The 27789-nt window shown below is 33.5% G+C and overlaps 4 protein-coding genes across 12 annotated transcripts; 1 reads left to right on the forward strand and 3 right to left on the reverse strand.

Annotated features, from left to right (window-relative positions):
* Positions 1-24: 24 nt before the first annotated feature.
* LOC122567775 (hemicentin-2-like) lies at positions 25-6308 on the reverse strand. Its single transcript, XM_043726755.1, has 14 exons — positions 4455-6308; positions 3714-3846; positions 3406-3614; positions 3204-3314; positions 2913-3116; positions 2697-2842; positions 2469-2619; positions 2277-2407; positions 2001-2160; positions 1593-1889; positions 1194-1514; positions 784-1074; positions 585-694; positions 25-477 (listed from the first exon to the last, which is right to left on the reverse strand). Exons 1-14 carry the CDS (start codon positions 4624-4626, stop codon positions 364-366), a joined length of 2550 nt encoding a protein of 849 aa, XP_043582690.1. The 5' UTR covers positions 4627-6308; the 3' UTR covers positions 25-363.
* A 138-nt stretch (positions 6309-6446) lies between these two features.
* Positions 6447-19335, reverse strand: LOC122567774 (F-box only protein 11). Of its 8 annotated transcripts, XR_006316892.1 has the most exons (10): positions 19203-19335; positions 17641-17988; positions 16772-17560; positions 15827-16679; positions 15535-15755; positions 15240-15458; positions 14954-15161; positions 14670-14839; positions 10157-10227; positions 6447-10086 (listed from the first exon to the last, which is right to left on the reverse strand). XR_006316892.1 is itself a non-coding variant. In XM_043726754.1 (9 exons), the coding sequence occupies exons 1-8, from the start codon at positions 19297-19299 to the stop codon at positions 14710-14712; spliced, it is 2865 nt and encodes a 954-aa protein (XP_043582689.1). In that variant the 5' UTR covers positions 19300-19335; the 3' UTR covers positions 6447-10227; positions 14670-14709. The 8 variants fall into 8 exon arrangements, 5 of the variants coding, with proteins under 5 accessions (XP_043582689.1, XP_043582686.1, XP_043582685.1 ...); XR_006316890.1 differs by having other exon boundaries at positions 10157-14839; XR_006316891.1 differs by having other exon boundaries at positions 6447-8082; positions 8188-14839.
* A 187-nt stretch (positions 19336-19522) lies between these two features.
* LOC122567779 (CAAX prenyl protease 2) lies at positions 19523-21760 on the forward strand. The gene is made up of 6 exons (XM_043726760.1): positions 19523-19691; positions 20198-20303; positions 20369-20507; positions 20609-20845; positions 20919-20981; positions 21058-21760. The coding sequence occupies exons 1-6, from the start codon at positions 19537-19539 to the stop codon at positions 21270-21272; spliced, it is 915 nt and encodes a 304-aa protein (XP_043582695.1). The 5' UTR covers positions 19523-19536; the 3' UTR covers positions 21273-21760.
* Positions 21761-22078: 318 nt separating this feature from the next.
* LOC122567776 (SH3KBP1-binding protein 1) lies at positions 22079-27041 on the reverse strand. 2 transcript variants are annotated; one of them, XM_043726756.1, is made up of 11 exons: positions 26825-27041; positions 26357-26670; positions 26117-26272; positions 25856-26044; positions 25310-25786; positions 25119-25235; positions 24623-24628; positions 23486-23625; positions 23228-23414; positions 22876-23154; positions 22079-22802 (listed from the first exon to the last, which is right to left on the reverse strand). In XM_043726756.1, the coding sequence occupies exons 1-11, from the start codon at positions 26887-26889 to the stop codon at positions 22603-22605; spliced, it is 2130 nt and encodes a 709-aa protein (XP_043582691.1). In that variant the 5' UTR covers positions 26890-27041; the 3' UTR covers positions 22079-22602. The 2 variants fall into 2 exon arrangements, with proteins under 2 accessions (XP_043582691.1, XP_043582692.1); XM_043726757.1 differs by lacking the exon at positions 24623-24628.
* Between the last annotated feature and the right edge of the window lie 748 nt (positions 27042-27789).

Here is a 27789-nt window from a genome sequence, read left to right on the forward strand (position 1 = left end):
TCTCAATAAAATAAGCAAACCATCTAAGACTTGACACAAAATATATTAAACTTGGAATAATACACCATGTGTAGCGTTTAGTTAGTATGCAACTAGTCTTGACGATTTCTAGATTTTTTTTTCAGTTCCATAGATTTTTCAATGATGAGACATTTGACTTGTAAGCAGTGTAACACGTCGTCATGTTCGTACTATGCCATTCCTTCGTGCAATGTACACCAACTCGACGAGGAGACTAGTTGCAGTTCGTTTGACGTTCATCCTCGGTACCCAACATAACAATTATACGGTACGATTGTTTTTTAGGCTTCGAAATATCGGTCCTCTTGATATGTTTCGCTCATTCGTTCTCTCAGATACTTTTTACACACAACTTTCTGGACCGGGTATAGAGTTGGCGATAATGATCTCTTTCATTAAATTACGATCAGCTTTAAAACTAATAGGTTCCCAAGACTTTGTAGAGAATGGATTCAACTATAAAAAGAAAAAGAAAAAAGAAATGAAAAAAAGAAGGGAAAATGATTTACAAATTACATTAAAATTATTAATTATTACTAATACTATTATATAGTACTACTCACGCTGCATCTGTTACTTTGAAGTCCTTGCTTATGAATATCGTACGGTGCAAACAGCGTATCTGGTCGTACAGGTAAAAATAATTGTGGTTCGCGTTTTATCTTTTCCTGGTCTAAAATCAAACTCACAACATTATCCTATCCATACATTATGCATATTATGCGTACATTATAACAGAAATAAAAGCGGATAAACTTTTACCTTGTGGCGACTGTATGATATCTGGTTGATTGTTGAGTGCGTAGTCAGTGACCTGTTTCAACGTGTATTCGACAAAATAAGTATGATCCCCGTGTGTAACATCAAGCATCGAATTATTCCTCGAATCCGGAGGAGTAATTATCGGTTGTTTCATGTAAGGCTCAATATGAACCGGAGAAGTGGTACCTCTGCGTCGGTACATCATCAACATTACTAAAAGTGCAGTAATGCCAAAAGCCATTAAGCAACCGATAAGAAGTAGAATAAGTGGAACCATGCTTACTCCGCTATCTAAAACAACGAATTACCAATAACATTTGATACATTCGATATATGATATTTCTTTATCCTTTTGAATTGCTAGGAAACGCTGAAATTATCTGATAATTTTTTCAAGTACAATTTCTTACCCGTGTGCTTATCGGAGTCCCTTAGCATTATATCCTCCAACAGACTCACTTCGCTTCTTCCTTTCGCGTTTACGGCATAAGTAACGAGATAAAAATGTGTAGCCGGTAGAAGATCCGCTACAGCAATTCTAAATACTGGTACGTCTGCGGACACACTGGATGCATTCACTCTTAAATTACCAGTAAGAACTTCGTACGCCTCTAATCGAAACTCTTGCCTTAATCCACCATCGTATCCCGGCACACATTCCACTTCCAGAATCTCGGAACTTTGATTCAAGGATGCTTTTATCGTACAATTGTTCAGAGGATTTGGTTTCACTGGGAATGTAAATCAAATTGGTTTCTTGTCTGTACGATACAGACATCTGTTATGAGTTATTTATACATAGAAGTTACCTGCTGGAATGATTTGATAGATACAAGGCGCTTCCTGCTTTCCTATTATGTTTCTACCCCAACACGTTAGAGCTCCGTAATCTCTTTCAGACACTGGCGTGTAAACAAGTTCGCTCATTGTTCCGTTATTACCATCGAATTTCGCTGGTGCAACTTCGAAATTCTCGCCGCTATTGTTGAACTCCCAGACGAATTCTACCTCGTTGGGATCAGCGTCCACCTCGCATCGAACTTTTACCGATTCTTCTAACGATGCTCCGATGATGGATACCTCTTTCGCTTTGCACACTGGTGCGACTAAACATTAGAATCGAAAAGATTGAAAAGGAGAACAATTATAGTGAAATCATTTATCAATTATCTTTTATAATATTTATAGTTTGAACATATAGTTTTTTTAAAACTTACATTGTACTCGTAAAGTTACTACTGGACTGGTAGTTTCACCTCGGTCATTACTAGCAAGACACGTGTAATTCCCGGCGTTGTCTCGACCTATCTTTTGCAGCACGAGACTCTGAGTACTCATGATTATTCCAGCTGAATAATTTTGCGTTAACACCGCATCCTATGATTATTTAATAATATTATTAATTATTCTTACAATAAATGCTTACAATAAATGCTTATTAATAACTGGTATTACAACAAGTAAGTAGATAATATAACGAGTAAGATACTTACGTTGTGTCTCCACGTAATTTTATGGTGTTCTGGGTTAGCCCGAACTTTGCACTCGAAATATACATCGTCACCCTCCTTTATTTTTTCTGCATTTAGGGTACTACCCAAGTGTAATTGTACTTTAGGTGGAACTGTGAAATAAATATGAAATTCTTATCTGAACATAATTACCACAAATTTCGGAGTACTCACAAACTACGTTTAATTGAAAGAAATCTTCTAGATACGCGTCTGGCAGTGATGGGTTCTCTCCTCGACACTTGAGGATTTTCCCGTGATCGTCAGGAATCGGTGAAAACATGAGCGTACTTAAGACCACGGAAGTATTACCACCATCGATCACCTGAATGATTAAAACTTTCATAAATAAAAATATCATGACATTAATTACAAATTTGTAGCAAAATCATCGACATATACTTTGCCATTGTGATAAATGGCGTTTCCTTCCATCCAGGTAATTCGTGCTCGAGGATGCGACCCTGTTGTCTCACACGTGATGGAGTAGTCTTTCTCCGTTTCTAGCATCGTCGGTTTTAATAAAATTTTCACCGACAGTGGTTTTACTGAAACGATAAAATGTCAATATACTATGTAAAATTAATACTTTTTATGATACAAATTTTGAATACCTACGATAAACATCTAGGAGAATAGTCTTTTCTAATGGAGGTATGAGATTTGTGCTCCAGGCTCGACATTTGTAAGTTGTGTTACGATGTTCCCTTCTCAATTGAGGTACTGTTAATTTACTGACGACTAAGTTCTTTCCAATTTCCTCCAACTTACTGTCCACTTCTTTCTCGTTGACCAACCAACTAACCACCGGTGTCGGTTTGCCTATGTTTAGAAAACGAATTAGAGTTGATCTTCAACAAATTTAATACCATATTTTTAGTACTAAATAATCAACAAAATAAGAATTACCTCCTCTTACTTCGCAAGATAGACCAAACTCGACGCCTACTTGAAGTGGACCTGCGGTATTACCCACAACCACACCAGAGCTGTCGTAAATTAAAAGCTGATAAGGTGGAACTGAAAATAATTTCGAAATAATTCCAAGAACTTTGAAGATATCCTCACGAACGTTAAACGCCTTTTCTATGTTATACACACGAATTCTTACCTATTACGGTGAGGTTCACTTGAAAATTCTTCGTGGGCGAATTTTTGAAATCTACTCTACACCGGTAAATCCCTTCATCGTCCAGTTGAACCGCTTCCAGAGAAAGAGTAGCTGGTTTCGTCACGGTAACGAAGTAAGCTCTCGGGCCAACCACGGTGCTGTCCGACCAATTCAGAGCTTTGTTAAATGCTCTTCCTCGCACGTCGAAACTGAAAAAGTCAACCGTTTCAATATACCTTTCGAATTAAACGAAGTTCATTATTTCAAATGAATTTTCTAACTAAATCGTCTTTTAACAGAAATAATACCTGTAAATCGGTTTTACGGCGTCATCGCGAAACCAAAGCACCATGTATACGCGATCTTCACGTGTGGACGGTTCAATGTCACAAGGCAATCTAGCGGTGCGTCCAAGAACGGCACTAACTTCAAAAGTTGCGACTGAAAAGAAGATAAATATAGAATTATATTCTTATTTGGTTTCTCGAGAATACATAGCAAATATATAGATTGAATTTTTCGATGGTACCTCGTTAATTGTTTGTTGAATAATTGTAAATTTACTGAAATTTAATGTAAACGGTTGCGATCACTTATGAATTAACGATTCCAGAATATCTATGTACATTATTATTATGTAGCAAATAGTACAAGTAAATATGTCAGACATGTGGCTAATCAATGTACACGAAATCTACTGAAGGCACGGCAATCTTAAGTATTTGGGACAAATACCTAGCGTCCCTACGTTCTAAGCTATTTCATATTGCTGGAGATCGACTTAAGTAGATGCGACCTATAGTTAGTTGGCCAGACATATACTACCGACCAATCTTGCATACATCAACAACTTACATAAAATGTTTTCTTTGCGAAACTCTTTTTTCTACTCTAAAAATAATAAAAAAGAAATAATACCATAGGATCATTCATCTGTTTCTTCAAACTTATAAATTCTGTCATAGAATTTTCTATTCTTCTTCATGAGTATTACCCATTCCACTATTCCACTGCACAGCATAACTTCAATTATAACATTAACAACGTACCTAAATCATCGTCCTTATCCCAGTTCCCGGTGGCGTTCACGTACACGACTACAGCAAGTATGTAGCCGCTGATGATGAGCTTGATCGCGATATCAGCGAGCGCCCCTATCGCCATCCCAAGAGGGAACGGTTTAAGGGGTGAGTTCGGTACATTCAGATCCGCTTTTTGCATAATGTCGCCCCGTACCGGCCTGTCCTGTGGATCTCCTTTATTATCATTCCACGTCGAGAGGTAGACGGCCTCCTCCCACCTCCTCCGTTTCGTGTGCGATGCCCTCGACGAACGTACGATGTCTCGACTCTCTTCTTCTCTCCCTCCTCCTTTTTCACGCTATCTCTCTCTTTCTGGAGTAGTGACAAAGGGACAGGGCGCAGGACACGCTCACCGATTAATTCTGCCGCCGTAGGAACTTTTCGGCCGATTTTCCTCTGCCCGTTCTCTGCTTAAAGCGTACATCGAGAACGGATTGTTCGTAATTCCAATGAATTCCGTATTGACCAGCGATATGGAGATACTTTCGCGTTAGTCTCGTCGTCTTGATCGCATTCTTCTTTTGTTGTCGAATCAAATCAATCTGAATATAAGATACAGCCTTCGTTTTGAGTTAGCTCGATTCATTTGCTTACATCGATTCTCAGGAGGTTGGAGAGCGTGAGAAGACTGCAATTCAAAACCCCGACGAGTCTCGATGGGTGGCAGTTTAGTAGGTCGTAGTACAAACGTGTTTAAAATTATTGTCGATTCACGAGCGTAGAAGCGCCGGCTGTTATTAAACCACCGATGAGCTTCGACAATGGCGATAACGATTAGGAGGACACTTTTATGCTTCTCTTACACCCTCGTATGCTCCCACAGAAATCACCGCTTTCAAGGGTGAACAGTGGGTATAATATATCTTGCACACTCGTCAAGATTTCACGATGGAAGCCTTTGACCGCACTTCGAGAAGGAATTCGTACTCGTTCTACATTCTTCCCCCGTATATAGCACCTTGCTGGAGCTTCGATCATCAGTTTCCCGATTTTCGTCAAGGAAAAAAATGAACGCACAGGGAGGATATTCGACGAATCACCTTTCGCGAACTTTTACGCGAGCACCATTCTCTTGCACTGTTTCGCGAACTGACTGGAAGAAACGTTTGTCCGTTTCGGATAACGTGAAAGCTTTCTCGACATTTGGAGGGTTGTTCTCTGATAAGGAAAGAGACAGTAAGATAGGGAGCAAGACGAGAGAGAGAGAGAGAGAGAGAGAGAGAAAGAGAGAGCCGGCCAGCGGTGCTTCCTCGTAACCGCGTCGTTGCAATGGACACGCTTTGCAGGCGTCGCTAACCCGACGACGATGAGCGCCGATCGATTTTCGTAAAGTCAGTCTGATCTCGCTTCGTGTTTCGACGCTCTCGATTCCCGCACGATATATAACCCCTGTGTGTAGCCTGTTCCGCGCAACGCACACACGCGATAGCCTGCGAATAGCAACGAACCTTCACGACGAGTCGCAACCCCTTCTTTCTATGTAGAAAACGATACGAAAGCTACGTTCAGGGATGTTCATCGAGTTCGAATAACAGTTGGACCATCACGTGATCGGAAAGACCCTTTGATCCTCACGACGATCTTCAGAAAACCAAGGGTTTTTTTTATTATTGATTTAACGTTTTTGTGTGTGAATCCAAACAATATGGTTGTTAACGATATGTCGAATGATCGATATATTTTTGGTACTTCTCGATGAGATACATGAGAGTTTATAGACATTTTGACAATTTTCGTTTAGAAACATTTCGATGTATTGGATAGATTTAAGTAGATATAGCTCTGTTTAGTCAGACGATGAAATAGATCGATAAATTTAGAAATAAAGTATTTTACCTTCTTTGGATATTCACCTATCTTCGTACTCTTTACCCGAAATATACTATGTTCTGAAATATAAAAGATTTCGCCCCGTGTTCGAGGAACTCCACGGGTGGTGGGAAGTGAGAAACTCTCTCCTGTTAATAATGACATTATATTTGAAATAGTAATGTTTACAACATACAATTGCGACGTTACTACAGTATTTTTTTGTCATTTTCTTTTTCTTCCTTTAAGATAATTGATAATGTTCTCGCAAAAAGAAAAAAAAAAGAACGGTCACACGCATTTCGTCTCACGATTCATTCACGGTCGTAACGTGTTTTACAATTGCGTCTATTCTTTCCCTTTCGCTCCCTCTCTCGCACTCGTTCGCCCTTTCTCTCTCTCTCTCTCTCTCTCTCTCTCTCTCTTGCATCCTTCAACTCTTTCGTCGGGGAATGCACGGATTTTGCGAGCCGGGATCCACGTCTAATCGCATGTACTAACGTGTCGAAAAATAAACGGCGAAATTGTACAGTAAATGGATGTTCGGTGTTTCCTTTTTTCTTTCATTTTTTTTTCGTTTTTCCAAGTTTCCTTCGAAGGGGTAGGAGGTGGAGGCAATGGACAATAGTAACCGAGCAACAGGACCGGAAATTAATTTCATTAGTATATTGTCATATTGGTGTCTGCTTTATGTCTAAAACGTTCTCCAGAAGATGGGCGAAACCGGCCCATCGGAAATCTTGGGTCACACGGACTACATAACTCTCCTTTTTTCCTCTCTCGCGTGTTTTTAGCTGATTGCTAGCTGCCACTTCACGCTCGTTCACCTTAACAATAAGCAATAAGAACAGGACTTAGCCAGTCGTCAAACGCCACGTGTTCGATCTGCCTTTCCCTTTCCCTCTTTCTTTTATATTCACTCTATATGCGTGTGTTTTTTTCGATTTTTCCCTTTTTTATTACGCTTTTTCTTTCCTCTTGCCCCTAGCAACGACTACGAGTAGTCTCTCTCTCGCTATATTAAACGTACTGTGACCTATGGACTATGGCACTTGGTGCAACTAGTTCGGATTTCTTGGATACTGCTTATACGTGTAAGGTACTTAATTATTATCATTATTGTTAGTTATTTATATATATTTGTATTTATATATATATAATTTTTATATTTATATATATATATATTTATATGACACATGATAATTCGTGCGTTTCATTATGATACAGGCGTGCGCAAGGCGATACAGTCAATTTACTTTGCGATTTTCTTTTTTTAATCAGACACTTTTTACTACAAAGTATTTTTAATCTTTATAAATCTTATCTTTAACACTTATTATTTCAAACTATTGTTTAAGTTTGCATTTCTTCCGTTTCTTTCAATGAGAAATTGAAAACAACGATTGGAAGAAAGAATAGATCAAGAGTAGATCCTGTTCGAGGATGATTTAGCGTCGCAACGCACAGACGTTTTTGATTTGGTAAAAATACCTTGGCTGCATCGCCTTGGACAAGAGAGTCGATCAAATTCAATTATCGAATTAATATCTTTTATATCTGCTTACGAGCTAAGGGATCTATTATACAGTTGAATAATACAGTTGTTGTCGCCGCGCGAACATTATAGAACGCAGGAAAAGATCGAGTGCGGGTGCGAGTTTTTATATTTGAAAAGGAAATGATCGTGCGTACGCTGTCTTCCTCTCTCCTCACTTCTAGAATTCGAGTCGACATTTCGATCACTAAATTTATTACGTCTACATGCTATACAGTCCGTCGGTTTCGCCTAGAAGAAAAAGAAAGAACGATTCTCTTCTATGTCTATAGGCCATTGCTTGCTTTTCTGTGTTCTTTTCGTTCAAATTAATAATTAAATAATATCATTGTATACCTTCTTTATGTATCCAAAAACAAAATTCATTCTTTCAATTCCTGTGCAGACGTTTCTCTTATGAATTTCCGCATTCCTGTGCATGTATGAGTACCTTGAACGTACAAATACATCGTTTAGCACCGGTCCTTACTTTCTTTCTTTAATCTTTTATCGTGTGAAACGGAAAATAGTCAAGACAAATCCACACACATTTAATACTTTTACAATACGCATAACGTCGTATTGCTTCCTCCGCTCCAATGCATTGGCACTACGTGCGGAATCGTGTCGCTTTAATTTAATTTCGATTAATATCTTCAGCATAGAGTCGTTTCTAGATACATCGACTTAAATTACCTCTTCTTTCCTCCTTTTACTATATCCTTTGATCATTTTGTGTGTCGCGGCAACGTATTAGATTTGACGATCTTACAACTAGTAAACGCGAATTATGTGAAAAAAATTAGTTCGGTTTATTTGTTCATACAAAAAAGTCTCATTGAATACTCATTTAACATCTTATCCCTTCTACCAGTATTGTTGCCGCGTTTACTTTTTCTTCGCGGTATTTCTCTTATGCAACGTTAAAGCGTGGAAATCGAGCTTACTTAGCTAAGAAACAACGAATCGTTTGAACGCGCGTCTCTTTCTCTCTTGTCTACTTAGAAAAGTATCTTCAAGGAGCAAAGTTCCTCGTCTTACGGCTTGTATATCGATATAATAATAATAATATCGATAATAATAATAATAATGATAATAATAATAATGATAATAATAATAATAATTGTTATTCGCCGCTTTTTTCGAACGATATTGTATATACTTAAGTAAGATAATTACGCGTGACATATTTACAAATTGAACTTATTGTACATTTTCACGATCGACGTCTCGTGAAAAATAGATGTTCTCTTCATCTTCGCTTATAAAATCCTTTCTTCTCCCCATCCTGATATCTTGTCTTTCTTCGCTAACTTGCACGCGGTGCAACTCTGAGCGTTTGTCATTTCTCTTCTTTCTCGCGCATTACTTTCTGTTGCCTAAATTTAGCCTCATCATCGTTTCAATACGAATCGTGCAAGTCGTAAAACGCTCTCGTCTATAAGACACTATTATTATAATACCAGCCCTACCATGTATCGATATACAGCGAACGTGATCATCGAATCAAGGAATATACAGTTCGTTCGGTTCGGAAGCACTGAACGCTCTATGCATCGAGAACGCGGCGATCCATTTCGACCGCGATCGATAACAAGTAGACCCGAGAATACAAAAACGATTAACTTATCAATTATCATTTCCACGTATCGGCGTGTTGTACTATATGAAAATACAATATAAGGCTGCGCTTATGCGTTTCACCCGCGAAATCGCAACTTAATCTCCTGTTTGCCGCTTCTTAAACCTTCATCGATTTCAGTGTACCGAATAACAGAGATAATGATATTAACAATATCGTTTAAATTATCGTGCACTTCTATTGTATTTCTTACTGTGTTCTTTTTACAGAGATCAAATTTCAAAAATATTCTTATTCCATTATATATTCTTTTTTTTTTTTTTACAGAGGATCGCAGCGTTTGATCGAAATAAGATATAACTGACATAGGGAAACGAAAAAAGAAGAGATACATTGGATCCGATGGAGGTTTAATGCAATAAACGATACACATCTGTTAATAAAACTGCGTGTTTTCACCGAAACTTCTCTGAATGATATTTGAGCTGCATGAAAAATTCACCCCGGCACAACTTTCCGTTGTAAGATATCGGTATCGATTATACGTAATATTTGTTAAGGGTATATATCTGTTAGATACCGCTGTATGTATACTATAAGAGCTTTTTTAGGTGTACGTTTCTTTAAGGCCATGGCATCTGTAAATCTTCCTTTGTATTACGTAAAAGTGAGAACTATTTTCAAAAAAGTTCGGGATTATTTTAGTCTCGCAAAATTGTCTGTCTCTGTCACTTATGTACTTACAATTCTAATGTATAGTCTTAATCATAACCATTTCCATCCGTGAACAAGCATAGCATTACGCAATCGTATACCTACGAACAATACACAGTTTAACAATTTCCTTCCCTCTTTTCATAGTCCGTGAACGAAATTGCACAAAAAGTTAATGGATATAATTTATATTGTACGTGACAATGTAATTCTTATATGATTCATTGGAAATTCTAAGGAAAAATAAAAATAAAATACGAAAACATGTTTTTTTCCGGTTGGGATATCATTGGATCTGTTCGATTTCGTAAGTTTGAGGCTATTGAAAATTTGCATTCTCCTCGAAAGGTTTCATTTGCGCTTTTACATGATATTGCTGCAAGTGCAACAAAACAAAAAAAGCCAACAATAATTATCAGTATCGATCATAATAAGGATACGAAAAAAAATAAAATAAAAATTACAATTGGTAATAATATATTTTTTTATAATAGTATAATCAATGGTGTTTATATATATATATATATATATATATATATATATATATATATATATGTATATATATATATATATTTATTTATATAATGGGCAAATTAATATTTACAGAATACGTTGTGGCATTAGCTTTTGCGGGTTCATGTTTCACTCTGGTTCTCTTTTCTTTTTATTCTTTCTTCCCTTCTGCTTTGCACAGTTTTATTTATTTATATCTATATATCTCTACATATAGCTTTTCTCCCTGCCGCAAAAACGAAACCGAGAGAACTATGGCAACTAACGTAATTAATGGCAAGTTTTTTGCTGTTCGAAAGATCAGAGTAAAACGTTTCGGTGGATAGTGTACACATGGAATGAAACGACGAGAAAAGAAATAGAGATATTACGAAATAATGCAAAATGAACAAAAAAGGCAAAATAAAAAAACAAGGAAAACAAGAATTGATAAATAAAATGCGCATTAACGTAAGACGACTTAATAATAAAGAAAAAAAAACAAGTTAAAAACACTTTACATTCACAATTGGATAATTCGACAAACAAACATATCGCATAATATACAATAATAAATGAAATTAAAAAGTAATACAATGTAGCACTATTGCAGATTCTCTTTTCATGAATATTCACAGGAAGAATTTTGTATAAGTGCCAATTTTTTTTCAAGCTCTAAATGCTTTATCGAATGCATATGTGTACATATTCGACGTTAAATTTCATTACTCCTTTTTCCTTTCCTCTCTTTTACTCCTTTTTTAATACCAAAGTTTTACAGTACTTCAATGATTTTCTCAGACAACAGAATAAATAAATTCTTCTTTGGAATTTTTCTCTCTTTCTTTTCATATCCAGTGAAGATCGCCTGTTTTTATATTACGAAAGTTACAAAAAATTCAAACATAACAGAGATTTCTATTGCTGATCTCAAATCTTACATTCTAAACATCCAACAACAAGAAACAGAAGAAACATTTGAATCGTGCTGCAGCCGAGCAGTGAATCGTTCGACGATTCTTTTTCGCTCTTTTTGTATTTTCCCCCTTTGTTTTGGAAGTTTCACGTTTGTGCAAAGACATTGTGTAATATTCGTTTTTTCTCTCTTTTCTTTAAATTTTTCTTTATAGATTTAATCTCTCGTGTAACTCTGGACGTGCCTATGACATTTCAAAAATAGCCGGTATGGAAGCCACAGAATCGTTCCACGAGGTTAGCATTTAGGAAAGTAAAATCGTTCGTTGCACGTTTAAAAACGCGTTCCAAACGGCTGCTGCGCAAATCAATGTTTAGAATAAGAATATTATAATTCAACATACTTTGAAACTGTGAGAGGATAGAAAAATCACAGAAAAACGCTCGTTCCTCCTTGAATAATCGAACAATAATAATAATGTCCATGAGAGTCGGTGTTATGAAACTCACAAAAAGGGCACATACATAAAGAGGTCGCCAGTTCTGCTTTTATAATCCAATATTCATTTCTTGTAAATATATAAACACATATTTAACATTTCGTAAATAATACTCGAGATAGTACTAAAAAAACGATCGACAAATAAATTTTGATAAATATATTACAGCATAGAGAGCGTACAAGAAAATTTCGGTTTCCGTTTGATGATGTTCAAGTGTTATAGATTTTTTACTTTTTTTCTTTTCTATTCTTTGTCTTTGTTTTGTAAGGAAATTTTCTTTTTTCTGTAGTTCCTCTCCAAGTTTCAAATATCATTACAAAAAGAATTCATATCTTCCAGATAAATGTTTCTTTTAAACAAAACAACTGAGCATAAAGACTATCACTCAAAAAGAAAAAAAGAAAAAAAACCGTAAAAAGTTTGCGTCCTAATGTGCACATATGAAAAATGCCTTTGACATACGCCCTTAATATTTTCAGTGAACATATCATGTTAGACATTATATATAGTTATACTATGTATAGTATGACACTGAGGTGTATAATACTACAGACCTTAGGTCAGTAAGTTCAAAGGCAATTCTCATGTACCATTATCCATTTTCTACCAAATGATATACAAAAGTACTACATAGGACTGCTGACTTGTAAAATTTTGTTGCGGAAACAAAATTTTACCGCATTGGTTTTGGATATTTTGCCTACTTATTTTAATATAGTATCATTTGAATAAATGGATGTGGTTGCGTCTAAAATTATCGCTAATAGGCGCTTTTTGTTCATTTCCTTCGTACAAGAGCCAATAGCCCTTGAAATACAATTATAGTAATATGATTAGATTTTACCGCTAACATAATATTAAAAAAATCGGATTACTTTAAAAATTCGAGATTACTTTTTTTTTTAAACTGTTCCTTGGACAGTATATCGCTTTTTTTTTTTACTTTTCTCCATAAACTTTTCCTTTTCTTTTTTTTCACTGGTATACATCAATGCACATTATGTAAATTCTTTTAAATTTACTTTTTAAATATAGTATCGTCTTATTATGCACTTTTCCCATCGGGCAACTTAGAGCCATCACTATTCACAATATGGATAGTAGAATTGAAGAACTGTATATGTGTATTATGAGGTACACTTACATTGCAAAAAAGATTCTTAGAATTGTACAGGTCTTTCAGTTTCATTTTGATTATTCCAGTTGTGAATTTTACATATCACATTTTTTAGACATCCGTTTCAGTATGTCATCATTGATCTTCGTTTTGCTTGCGCTCTCCTGCCATGCCTCAAAATTTGTACCACAGATTTATCAAAGACGCACTTGTCTTATCATTTAATTATTGTAACTGCTTCTAATTGCTCTTCCAATTTTTATCTTCAAGCTAGCTGACTTCATTCAGCATGACCAACAATTCCATCGTTATGAATACACCATATGCACTTCTTCATGTTTTTCTCTGTTTTAATGCACTAGCGTGTTAAGTTTCATTCGATCGTGAGTGAGAAATCTTGTAGTGGGTCTTCCTCACAACTTATATGAGGTCAAAGTGTTTTTGTTCAAGTAGCAAGTCATTTATTTAATGCTACTGTCTATTCGCGTTTATTAACGATACGATTATACACAATTTACATCCGCGACACTGTGTTTTATCGTAAGCTTAGAGAATTATTCCTTTTTATCAATGCTGTCGCATTGCACGAACTTTTTCATTGTTTAAACAGTTTTCTTTAAATATCGTCACGATTGTCACGTGTCTTTTTCCTAACGGCGTATACACATACGTTTTTTCTTATTTCCATCTTTTTACACAAATCCACTGCACTTTCTTTGCTTTATATACGAAGTTAAGAATTAAAGAAACTTAATGGAAAGAGTCACATCAAAAGTTTATAGCATGTCTTCGGTTGATTAACATTTAACCACAGTACTTTTTTTTGTTACACGTTTAAATAAATTTGATGTTATCTAATTAATAGATTTGCTTACATAAGAAATCCATTGTCACTTATTTTTCTTGATCATTGACGTCTTTTTCCTTTTTCGTTGCGGAGTTCTTTATTAAGTAATCACAAGAAATATTATTTTTATCTTGTGAAATTGCTTTCAACAAAGAGCAATGAAAAAAGCAAAAAAGAAGTTTCCTAACAATTTTCCTTCCTCCAAATAAAACTTGTGTTGCATCAGATAAAGTTGTTCCTCTGTATCTGACCAAACACAAATATCAATTAACGTATATCTCTTTATATTAAGATATATATCGGAACATAGAGTACTAATTTTTCATAAAAAATATACTATCTCTCCATAATAATGACGATGATGATAATGATAACAGTATGGTTCAACGAACTTTCACTTATATACTCACGAATATAATATTACAAAATAATGAAAATGGATGTGGCAATTTTAATCACCGCGATGATGGTGAAAATGAAGCGAATAACGACAATGACGATGACAATAATAATAATAATGATGATAATGAAATTATCATTAATTGGAATACGTTAACAATAACGGTAGCTTTACAAAATAACAATCACAATGAGGGATGCAAAGGAACAAGTGTCATAATAAAGAACTCAGCAACAAACTACTCCTTGTTTGCAATGCATAAGACTTACAGACTCAATGTTGATTGTTTTATTTAGTTTATGTTAGTTCCTAGTTGACCATAAGTGTATGTGACTCCATTGGTGCCGCACTATCGTATAACGTGTCTGTATCTTGTGTAGGTTCACCCTGAAGTTGACATTGATTACTCAATGTTCCAGCACCACAGTCACAGAAGAATCTGAAAACATAAGTCAATTACCAATCTGTTACATGCAAAAACTTTATGGTACTGCAACATATTTAACATTATAAATTTCTTTTAGTGGATATTAATATTAACAATGATACTTACCGGTCATGTCTAATGAATTCTACGTCATGTCCAGCGTGACAGGTTTTTATGCAGTTTACACAAATTGCATTACGATCTGTTGTATTGCATGTTTGGCAACGATAGAAATCATGCATAGGGAAAGAGGTATATGACGAAATTTTGTATAAACATTGGCCGTTTCCGACCGCTTTTTCAACTGCATCTTGATTATTAAATATTTTATTGCCTGAAAAAATAAAAATCAATGACCATCTGTTCTTTTCATATGATTTAATACTATACATGTAAAAAGAAATATGTTAACCTCTAGTTGTTGGTTGTACTCCACTTGCTAAACATAGACCGCCGAATCTGTTATTGAAAATTTGATTAAATTCCAACGTAGCAGTTGCATTGTTCGTTATTTCGACACCGGCTGCCAATCCATCGAAAATTCGGTTTCTCCTTAAGACAGGATGGGATTGTGTGGAAATAAGCACTCCTGCTTGAGCGTTACGAAATATATCATTTTCTTCAAGGACACCTGCGTCGCAAAATGAAATACATGATTATTTTAATTAGAGAAATTTACTAAAATTAAAAATAAATATAAAATTTACCTTTGCCACCATTAAATATACAAATTCCACCATCTCGCCCATCGAATATTTTGTTTCTTTTTAATGTAGGATTACTATCTGTTTTAATCCAAACTCCAGCCATTGCATTATCAAAAATTTCATTTTGTTCGAGTAAACCTAATCCACTATTATACACAAGAACGCCACCATTTTGTCCACCCCATATTTTATTCCCGCGTATTACTGGATTACTTCCAGTCCTAATATTACAAGACAATTAATATAGAGAAATAAGAAAACATAATATTTGTTTCGTGATACAATATCTTACCTTATTTGTACTCCTGAATACAAATGATTGAAAATATCATTGTCTTCTAGTTTTCCATGTCCATTATCATAAAAATAAACTCCAACTTGTTTTCCGCTATGAATACGATTTCTTCTTAATACCGGCGTCGATCCTGTAGTTATCCAAACACCTGCTAATGTATTTGCATATACTTCATTCTCTTCGATTAAACCTTGTCCCTTTTCATGCACGTATATACCACCATGTTGACCATGATGTATTTTATTATGTCTAACAATAGGATCCGAATTTGTTCTGATTTGTATACCAGCTAATGCGTTACCATAAATATTATTGTGTTCGATCAAGCCTCTTCCTTCTCCAAATATATATACTCCACCTTGATGACCATTATAAATTTCATTTCTACGAATAGTGGGATTCGAATTGGAGGTAATCCAAACACCGGCGAAATTATTCGAGTGAATTTTGTTATCGATAAATTGCCCTAAACCATTCTCATGAACATAAATTCCACCCGTCTGACCATGGTGTATTTCACAATGCACAACCGTTGGGTTAGCACCAGCTTTTACTTCAAAACCTGCTATTCGATTATTATGGATATCGTTAGCCTCGAAATACCCGAGACCATTATCAAACGTAAAGATTCCGACATCCCTTCCGTGATGAATATGATTTCTTCGCATAATTGGATTTGCATAATTCTTCACCCAGATTCCTGCTAATGCATTTCTGGAAATTTCATTGTCCTCGTAAGTTCCTTGTGCATAATCAGTGACATAGAGTCCAACATTTTCACAATCCGATATGTCACAATTCTTCACTACAGGATTCGCTCCTACCCCTGACACGCAAACAGCCGCTCCAACTAAAAAATCGGAGAATCAATAGTAAACTTAAAAATAAATAAATCTAGAATTCAATAAACAAATTATTTTACAATCTAGACGTATTACTTACCAACACTCGAACTCCTAATAATACAATGATCAACCGTGGGACTGCAATTTTCACCAACTTCTAAACAATAATGTTTATGATGCGGCACTGTGCTAGTAACATCTGGGGTAAATTTTAATGTAAGGTGGCCGGCATAAGCTCGTTTTGCTCCTTCTACAAACATAACTGTAGATTCACTTTCTCGTTCTAATATAACAGATTCTGCCACATTTCCGGGTGCTGCTCCGATTAATGCAACGTCGCTGTCGATTACAAGAAATTCGCCTCTATATATTCCAGCATGTAAGAAAACTAGATGTTGGGGTGCTTCTTCTGTTACCTGGGAATTGTTTCCACAACAATTCCCTTGGCCACTTGTAGTTGTGCTATTATTTGATGAGGGGCCACTATTGCTTCTATATTCATCTACATAATCTAATGCTCCCTGAACTGTATTAAAGTATGGCAAATTCCGACCTTTAAACTTCAAATCTTGAAATCCTGGTCTAACATGTACTCCTCTATATAGTTGTCTAAAGCTTTCTTTCCATGGGTTTGGATAGTCTGATTCATCCGGAGAAACAAATTCAAACTTACAAGGTGCAGGATTAAATAATGGTAAATCATATTCATAGACTTGCTGGTAGAGGGACTTCCATAGTTCAGTGTCATTTGCAATTGTTTGAAAACGTTTGCAAACCTGGGAAACTCTACATAGATCTTGTTCCATTAGATAATTAAATATAGTAAGCAACACTTCATCTGGTAACTCATACTGAAGATAATGCGCTGCAGTATTTGTATTTGTACCTGCAAAATAATGAAAGATTTTAAAAGATTCTTTCATTAAAGTAACATCTAAGATGACATTTAATTACTAGAAAACATACCATCTGTGGATAATGAACAAGTCCGCCTAGGTCGTTTTCTTGCTGGTAGAGAAGAAGAACCAAGAGTGGCTCCTATACTACTGCCACCTGAAGGAGGTAGGGCAGAACTGGTACCAGGAGCAGGATCTGGATGAGGTGGACTTTTACGTCTTAGATCATATGGGGATGAGTGAGAGTGTGACGGGGAAGGTGATGGTGCTGCAACACCAGACACGCTGGGTGACGATCCTCTTCCACCACTTCCACCACCACCTCCACCACCTCCTCCTCCTCCTCCCCCTCCACCACCAACTCCACCCCCAGGAGGTATCTGATTTGATGCTGAACATGGCAAGTCGCATGGCTCGGCTGGAAACCAACAATGTTACAACTACTAATATTGCTATATTTAATATTTTAATACATATATTACATACCAAGTGTTTATCAAATTTATAATTAATTTAAAATAAATGAAAGAATAATCGTATATTTTATATTACACAGATAATAATCACAGTCATATTAATTTGTTCTGCTTTATGGATGCATATTTATTTTGAATCTTTTAATCATAATTGATTTAAACATGTTTTGACATCTATATACATTGACAAATTTACATTAAAATCATAATTAATTATTAGAAACATAGAGTGACACTAATATATGAATTACTATTTAATTGACAAGTTTGATTACAAAGGATAAATTTAAGGAATGATATGTAGGAGAGGAAGTAATAAATAGAAATAAAAAACACGAATAATTTATGAAAGACATTATTGTAAATCTTGGAACATATATCATTTTCTATGTTCAATGTATACATGTAACTAATTTTATTTATTATTTACTATATATAGTCCCTGTCTATTGGCACTATATATAACTAATTAATCAACCATATTTTAGGACAGAAGTATTATTATTATTATATTCAGAAAATAATAGCAACATCTGCAATTATGTATTAAGAGTACACAATGTGGTTTGGGAAAGTAGAACATTATACTAATTTAACAGATCTATGGTTAGTATAATATCAGATTGAAAGATGCCTGACCTTATGCCTTGATATTACAGAGAGATTATCGAAATCACAGAAGCATCGGTTGTAAGTTTCGTACAGCTGAACGTTTAATAAATGAGAATTATAAAAAAAAAGGGGAGTGGGGTGAGAGGAATAGACTTTGAGCCGACATTCCAGAGTAAAAATTGACGATCGTGAAGTACGCGATATCATGATCGATGTTAGTAAAAAGAAGGGTGGTGATAAAATTGGCGAGCGTATGTTGATTTTGGGTAAACGTCAATGAGGCATCGGTTCTACGTTTTTCGGCCATCCCGAGTCTGAGAAAATCGTGTGAGAAGACGTGTGGGCAGTGGGTTTGACGGAGTTGTCGTTCGTCCTAATCTCTAAAGTGGGAATAGAATTGATGAGAAGGATTGAAGTTTGAATTCGTAGCATGCGGAATCGTTTGAATGATTAACCAGGGAATATCGAAGTAGGTGAAGGCAAAGAAGTCTTTCGTCGAGACAGGTGAGCAGTGAACCGAGCTCCGGATGCAGAGTTCTCTTACCCGAGGTGGTTCTTGAAGGCAGAGGAATTCTGTTTGCACCTTTTCTTCGGGATCTTCGCACGTAATTGCGCGACGATGTGAACGACGCACTTGGCATTTTTATCGTGCTTCCCGGAAAATTATGCGAGAAACGGTAAAACAACTAAACACTAAACAATGGCGACACTTCCACCGAGCCCAGCGGCCATCTTCTCATTGACGGTAGGACTGCCGACTGGTGCCAGACCGCCAATCGGATGAATTTCTGTTCTCCCCTCTTTCCTCGCCGACCTCCCTCCTACCAAAGCGATCCTTCTCTCTTGCCTTCTACCCCTTACCGATTCCCTCTTCTGCAATGGATCGCGACACAAGCAACCAACATCAGTATGGAGTTATGGAGACCATGGGCCGAAATACCGATTTATCCTGCATAACCGCAATTCTATCATGTTTCGTTTTATCGGTGATGTATGTCGCGAGTCTCTATGTATGGAATTCTCCGTACAGTAGGTATGTATGCCGATTAACAACCGGATAAACGTTAATCTTTAAATGTCCATTTTGTTGAACTGTGTATTCTCTCTCTATCGGTCCTTTAACAGTGAACCACAGGAAACCACGAACAAAGTGTAACTGTATTCACGTCGGCCGAGAACATGAATATGTCTACTCTTTGATTCTCCCATTCACGCAGTCGCTTTTCTGGACAAGAATCGAATCTGCAGCGCCTCTATTGGCCAACTTTTTCTTTCGATTTCTTCTATAATTGGCGCGTCATTTCAAATCGACTGTGTCAAATCACTATATCGATAACTATTTACTGCCAATAATATTGATTTCAAATGTTTAACTATATATTTTTCAAACATTGGAAATTTTATTATAGTTTCGCTTGACATTAAAATCCTAATTCTTTTCGGAGAATTTACTGTTAATCGAAAGTTTTAATTAAAAAGTAATACTTTAAGAAAAAGCGCAAAATCAATAAAACACTAGTGCAACTTTTTTTATTGCAGGGAACATCCTACTGTAATAAAAAAAAGATTTTTTAGCGTTTTTATTATGTCCCTTATATCTCCTGCTTTGTTGTATTTTGGAATAAATGAAAAAGTATTTCAAAAGGTAATTGCATACAATGAAATAATTAATTATATAGTAAAGTCCATATTGTAATTTACAACTTTTAGGCAACAATTTGGGAGTTATTGGGTCTGCGATGGCCTGGTTTAATTCAAGCAATTGTGATACCATTATTATTAACAATGATACTATTTCTAGGGCCAATATGTGTACAAGGTTTCAATGGACTTTGGAGACTATATACTGGTTAGTATCTTGGAATGATTATATAAGGGCCTAAATATTTAAATCAAATAACTTGATAATTATGAAAGATTACTTTATAAATATATATTTAATGATTTTAGAGCCTATGTATTGGCTTGGGAGTGTACGAACAATAATATGGTGGAGAAATCTAGTAGTTGCTCCTTTAGCTGAAGAATGGACATTTAGAGCATGTATGTTACCATTGCTTTTGCAATGTTTTACACCAACTACTGCCATATTTGTATGTCCTTTATTTTTTGGTGTTGCTCATTTTCATCATGTAGTAGACAGGGTGAAAGCAGGCATGAATCTGAAACATGCCCTTTTTATATCTTGTAAGTACTTTCATTTAATTTCAATTTAATCCAAGTATACTATTAAATTTGTCATAATATATTTTTGATGTAGGTTTCCAATTTGCGTTTACGACACTGTTTGGTGCATATGCTGCCTTTCTTTTTGCTAAAACAGGTGTAGTATTTTGACCAACTATTTTTTATTTAATTTTATGTCTTTTTATTTAAAGACAATTTATAACTTTTTACAGGACATTTAGCAGCGCCGTTTACGGCACATTCTTTTTGTAATCATATGGGATGTCCTGATCTTTCTGAAGTTGTTGCAGTTAAAGATCCTTTAAAAAGAGCTGGATTGTTTTCTTTGTTTGTAATTGGATTAGTAGCCTGGTGCTTTTTATTGACACCAATGACAAATCCAAGATTATTTTATAATAATTTATTTTGGCATAAAAATTTTATATGAGTGTGATTTATTTGCAACAATGTCACTAATGTTATGTAAAATTTTTATAAAAAAAACTAGTCTAACTTGAACTGATATCGTTTTAAGAATTTATATTGCATGATATTTTTTAAGAAGTATTTGTTACTTAACAAAATGTATCTCATACAAGTTGACGAGACTGTTTTGCAAATTACATAATAGATATAATTACATATAAGTGCAATTTTATCAAACACAGACGTACTTTTACAAGTTAGAAGCTAATCAAATTCGTGTAATACAAGATTTTTTAGTTCTAATTTTTGTGAACATGTTTTGTATAATGTAATTATTATGCAAGAAAGTTACCATAGGCAACTTAATCATGCAATATAGAACTAATATAAAATCACCGTAGTGCCTCAAATTTAATTCAATTTACATAGTTATAATCATGAATGCCAATAGAACTTTAGGCAAAGTTCTTTAAATAAAAATGTTAATAAAATATTGTATAGTTAAAAGGATATGACATTGTTACAATAAACAGTGTGTTATTTTGAACTGACAAAAATATTGTTATTTCCATAAAAATATATCTTTTTGGAAATGTTTTCTGATATAATGTACAAGTATGAAAAAGTTTTTATTTTAAATTTACTTAACTGTTTTCTACTTACATATACAGAAACATATTTACATTAATATAAGAACTAGCAATACATACATTTACTGTTTATTTAAATCACAGAAATAACAGATAACAGTATTACAATATTTGCCATAAATGTGTATAAGTATTTATATAGTAAAGAAATACAAGGAAATATATAAAAGTTTATATATTGAGATAACATTCTTTTATTCGGAAAACCATTTTAGAACTCATGTGTATGTCATAAATGTGATCAAAAACAAATGTGTATTTGATCTTGTACATTTTGATGCATACATTTTAGTTATAATTTATTGTTGATAAAATTTGATATTTGATATACTTTGAATATATTTAAAGAACTGAATTTATAACATGAATGAATTCATTCTTTTTATAACATAGTAACATAAAATATACAATCGTAAAATCCTTAAATTACTTTAGAACGAAATTACAAATTGTATTTTGTATAATATTAGATCATTTATTGAAGAACAATATGTAATGTAAAATTTCAAGTGATGCAAAGAAAATGCATATTATTGTTCCTTATTTTAACTAATATATCTATTTATAATTATTAAAATTGTTATATTAGGAACTGTGATTGTAAATATTCTTTTGTCAATGATTCGAAATAAAGAAAATCATTTCTAAATATAAAAAATCAGTTCTTAAAGTTTCTATAAAATACATTTTTCTATATTACCTTCATACTTGACTAGGTCCAGGTGTTGCATCAGTACTTTGTGATTGATTAAGAAATAGTACATTGCTAGTTTTTATACTTGGACCTGTAGATATAAGTGATGGACATGGACTAATACATGGCGTCGAGGAATGGCTGTTACTTAAATCACATTGATCTAATAATTTCCAAAGTTCTTCTGGTGTGGGACCACCAGAGACATCTACAATCAACATGTTTGGTATTATAATTGATATTATTTTATTCATTAAAAAAGAAAAAAATAAGAATATTACTTTGAGTAGAAGAGAAAGATGGTTCTAAAGCTGTTGTAAGGTCCCACATTTGAATGGTACCATTGGAATGACCAGTGAATATAAAACGCCTGGGTCTTGAACCCATACGGCTGGATCCTTCACATTCATGCACATAAAAGGAGCTTATAATACTACCATCTACTGATTTGATTACACAGACTCTCTTTCCATTTGACGCTAAGCGTACAAACAATTGATCTGTCTCAGGTACAACTTTTTGAACAAAGACTTGTTCATCATCTTGTTCACCAAATGGTCCTAAGGTTTGAGGTGAAGTAATTAACTTTTGCTTATTAATAACATTACAATAATTTTTCATATAATAACATACCAAAGTCATTTCCAGCATTATAACTAATGCAAGATTCAATTGCTTCTAAAGATACAATTTTAAAACTAGCTTCTGGTGTTGAACCAGGTTGAGTAGAAATCATTCCTCGGAACCTCGTTACCGCCCAACTTCTAACATGGTTATATTCTGAACAAACGGATACTAAATATTTTTCTGACAACGTTACCTACAATATAATTTATTATATATGTAGAGAATTTATAAATTCACTTTAATAGAAGTAAATACGATACATACTTTCGTTACACTACTTTGATGTACAGTAAATGTTTGAAACAGTTGTGGGCCATGTCCAACAGTTTCAGGATGTTGGACAATAACTCGAACACTGCCAGATTTTGTACCATATGCAATTTCAATCCAATTACCACAGACAGCTGTATAAAAAAATTATAAAATTACAGTATTCTACACTATTCTACACTATTTCTTTTTAAAATATTAAAATCTTTTAATGTAACTACATGTCTTAATATAAAATGTAAATGACACGATACCGACATTACATATATTGAAAACTGTAGTAATGAAAGAAGATACATTTATAATATATGTTATATTCGTTAATTAATATGTTCATTTTCGTTAATAATTGACCTATGTACATATTACATGCGTTATAACATGATGATTAAGAAAGAATAAATGTTCATAAACAGTCATTTCGAATGTTTTTTAACTATATTATTTATATTTTAATAAAATTTTATGTATATATACTAGAAAAAACGATAAGTATACAAATATTTACAATGCATATAACGAAATTATAATTATGATGTATGTAATAAATAAAATAATATTGATATGCATTTGGAATTGTTTAAAACAAAGGATAACTATGCAAGCAGAGGTATATGTTGTTTATTCCCTTTCCTTCCCCTCTCAGATGCCGCTATAAATATATTATTATGTCACTTGACATGTAATAAAGTAAAAAAAAGATAAAAGTGTTAATAAGTACAACTGGATGCATAAGGATAGCGGGGTGTGTAGTCTAAGACAAAAATAATTATTAGTGCTTTAAATGTATTTTTGACAGTAGTTGATTGGATATATATTACTATTTCTTTTTGTATGTTCTAATTTAAAGTAATATAAATAAAAGCTACTTCTTTGATGTATGTAAATATAGGATTTTACATAAAGGATTTTAATTAAAAGTGCTATTAAAAGCAATATATGAATATGAATTTGTGCATTGATTTGATACAAAATGATATACTATATCTGGAGAGGAAGGGTATGAATACTAGTATTCAAAGTAATGTGTTATGTTCAATATAAAATGTAGAGAAATATGTATATGTCAATTTGAACTATGGCTTGAATGTGAAAATATTGTAGAACATTGTCATATCGACCCATACTTGCCTTGTGCTATATATCCAGTTGTACGAAATCATGAAGCAAAGAATGTAATAATAAACTCTTATTAATATTCAAATACAGCATTGAACTTTGTAATAAAAAATAGGATACTTGTACTTGAATAAATATGACACTTATTGATGTAAGTAAAAGAAAAATTAGACTTTCTATTACAAAGAACAAATACATAATGAAATTTGTGATTAGAATTAATTAATGATATATAAATAATAAAAAAAGTTGTACAATGATTAAAGAATGTAAAAAAAATATATTATGAAAGTGACGTTTGTTATTACATTCCTCAATATACAAGCAGATTAATAATTAAATTTTAGTCCACTTATTTGTACGTCACTGGAAAAGACATTTCTGTAATAGAGATACTGTAATATTCAATATTACGAACCATAAATTAATTATCATTTACCTACAACTTTTATATTTAACTATTTACCAGTATAATATTGCAATATGAAAAATGAATATTAAAACTTACATGTTTTTGGTGTTAAATATACAGATATGGCAGTAATGGGATCATAGTTTGGATCGCGGTATAATTCAGTTACAAGTAAGTCATTGTCCTTCATTCTTAAAGGAAACTTTTCCATGTCTGAAAATTAATTGTCTATTCAGTGATAATTATAAAATCTATTTTGTTTTAAAAGTATTATAATTTTTTATTACCAATATAATAAATAGATCCATTGTTGCAGCCTAATAGAAGAAACGAACCAGCTGTGTCAAATGACAAAATAGGTACTACATCTTGTATTTGCCAATGATGTGTCATAGCATGCCATACACCGATTTTGTCAGTAGGAGATAGAGCAACTAATTGGCTCCCAATAAAAAATAAATATTCCACACGAACATTTAGATTAAATGTACCAATATTCTTCATTCCATTTGCTGAAATACTCCATAATCTGACCTGATTTCCATAAGAAATCGCAACCATTTTAACATCGCCACTGGTACTTAATTTTGATGTTATTGCCACTCTTTCAATTACTGATTCAATGTGAGGACTAGTAAATGCATGTTGCCAACCAGATGAGTCTTTAAGTCGATAACATGTTATAAAATGAGCATAAGCAATTACAATCCAATTATGATGTGCTTTTATGATCTGAACTCTTAAGGGATCAACCCATGATGAAACTATATAAAAAAATATGTTGTAATACTATTTTTTTACTAGAATCACAAATAAAATAATTATATGTTTACCTTGTTGAGGCCCAAATACTAAACTTATATCATTTTTATACAATTTATTTAAATCTGCTGAATTATTCCTAACATGTCTTAAATCTAGAGATGATGTACGTGAATGTGGTAAGCCTTTTTGTTGGATTCTATAATCTAATGAAGAATTTCGCATATGACTATTAAGTACTCCTTTATGGTTTTGTTGTCCTAAAGTAAATGTGTATTAGATATTTGCAGTAATTAATAAATAAATAAAATTAATGAATATATGTTTTGTACCATTATTATTGTGGCTATTAGAAGTTCCAGGAGTTGTAATTTGGGAGGTAGATGGTACATCCGCTCTGGAATTCGTATTATTGGCAGGACTTCTGCCATGAACAGACACATCTCCTACATTTGATGCAACAGTAGTAGGTTCTTGCAATGGTATACCTTTCCAATTATAATATATAAAATCTAAGTACAATTGCATTTTATATATATTTTTCTTAATTAAAGATGGTTGATTAATCTTACTTGGTGGTGGTAAATAACCATAAAATAAAACATCTCCACAAGAAGACTGAGTTAAATCTTCGCATAGCATTAATCTCTTAACCAATGGAGTAATACCATAATATTCAGCTTCGTGTCTCAATGTTCGAAGATCTACATTCTTTAAATCAATATCCTTTGTACGAAGATAATTTAATATAATAGAAAATAATTTTGGATCTCTATCTATAAATAATGCACCAATTTCATCTCTGTGACTGGCAATTCTGTTACTTAATAAAGCTGTAAAAAATGAATCTGGAACCCATGTTAGCGTCTGCTTTGATGTTGAAAACCTAGATAATGAATAATTTCAGATAATTACGAAAATATCTTAAAAAGTATCACTTTCTAAATTTTATAATAGCATTTAGTTGTCGATTAACAATTACAAAAGATTATATATTTATCATACTATGCCTGAAGGTAAGTAAACGCTTTTGTTTGTACCTTGTTCCACCAACGTTCAAATGTACAATATCACTAAGTCCAAAAGAAGGTGGTACAGCCATCATTATAAATGATTCAAACTTTTATTTTGATGTTGCATGTCTTATTTTAATATTTCTAAAACGAAAAAAGAATTACATTCTACTTTCAATAGGTTATGAACAAGAGAATAACTTCAACTTATGGTTAGCTCCACAGTTGCACAGTGAGTGTCGCTTTAATGAAACCCATATAAGCACAGAGAGGTACCTATCTACACATACAGATGTGTATGTGTGGTATTGGTTTAAATTAAAATCACTGTAACACAAAATTACCTTAGCATGTGTTACAAAATAAAAATTTTATAATTTATACATCAATTAATAGCAAAGTAAACAGTGATAATAAATTGTTCACAATTGGAAACATTTAATTGATTTATAATTATTATAATTTATAATTATATTTTAAATAATTTTAAAAATGAAATTTATTTTTAATTAAGACATTCATAAAACAGGATAGAACAAATTTTTCATTTTGTACTTTTTTTGTTAAAATATTTGAATTATTGAAATATAGTTATTAATGATATTATAAATAATTAAATAATGTATCGTAATGGTATTTTTACTAATACGATATTTTATTTAATAATAGTAGCTTTAGTCGTATAACATATACAAAATTTTCACTAAGAATATAATTTTATTTATAATTATTAACGAATATTATCTTAAATATGTTTTCTATTTACCAATTTAATTAGACTATTTGAATAGATAACATTTGTGCGCGCTTCTATATAGAAAAATCGGGCGCTTCTATTGGTGCAAAATATTGCGAATTCAAATCGGGCGTTCCTATTGACGCAGAATAGTGCAAACTCAAATGGAGCATTTCTATTGGCGTAAAATGTTGCGTCACTCGCAATTCATAGGAGCAATTCTATTGCTGAAATTTGTGGAGTAAAGATTGCGGTA

This window comes from Bombus pyrosoma, linkage group LG5 (assembly GCF_014825855.1).
Source record: "Bombus pyrosoma isolate SC7728 linkage group LG5, ASM1482585v1, whole genome shotgun sequence".
NCBI classification, from domain to species: domain Eukaryota; kingdom Metazoa; phylum Arthropoda; class Insecta; order Hymenoptera; family Apidae; genus Bombus; species Bombus pyrosoma.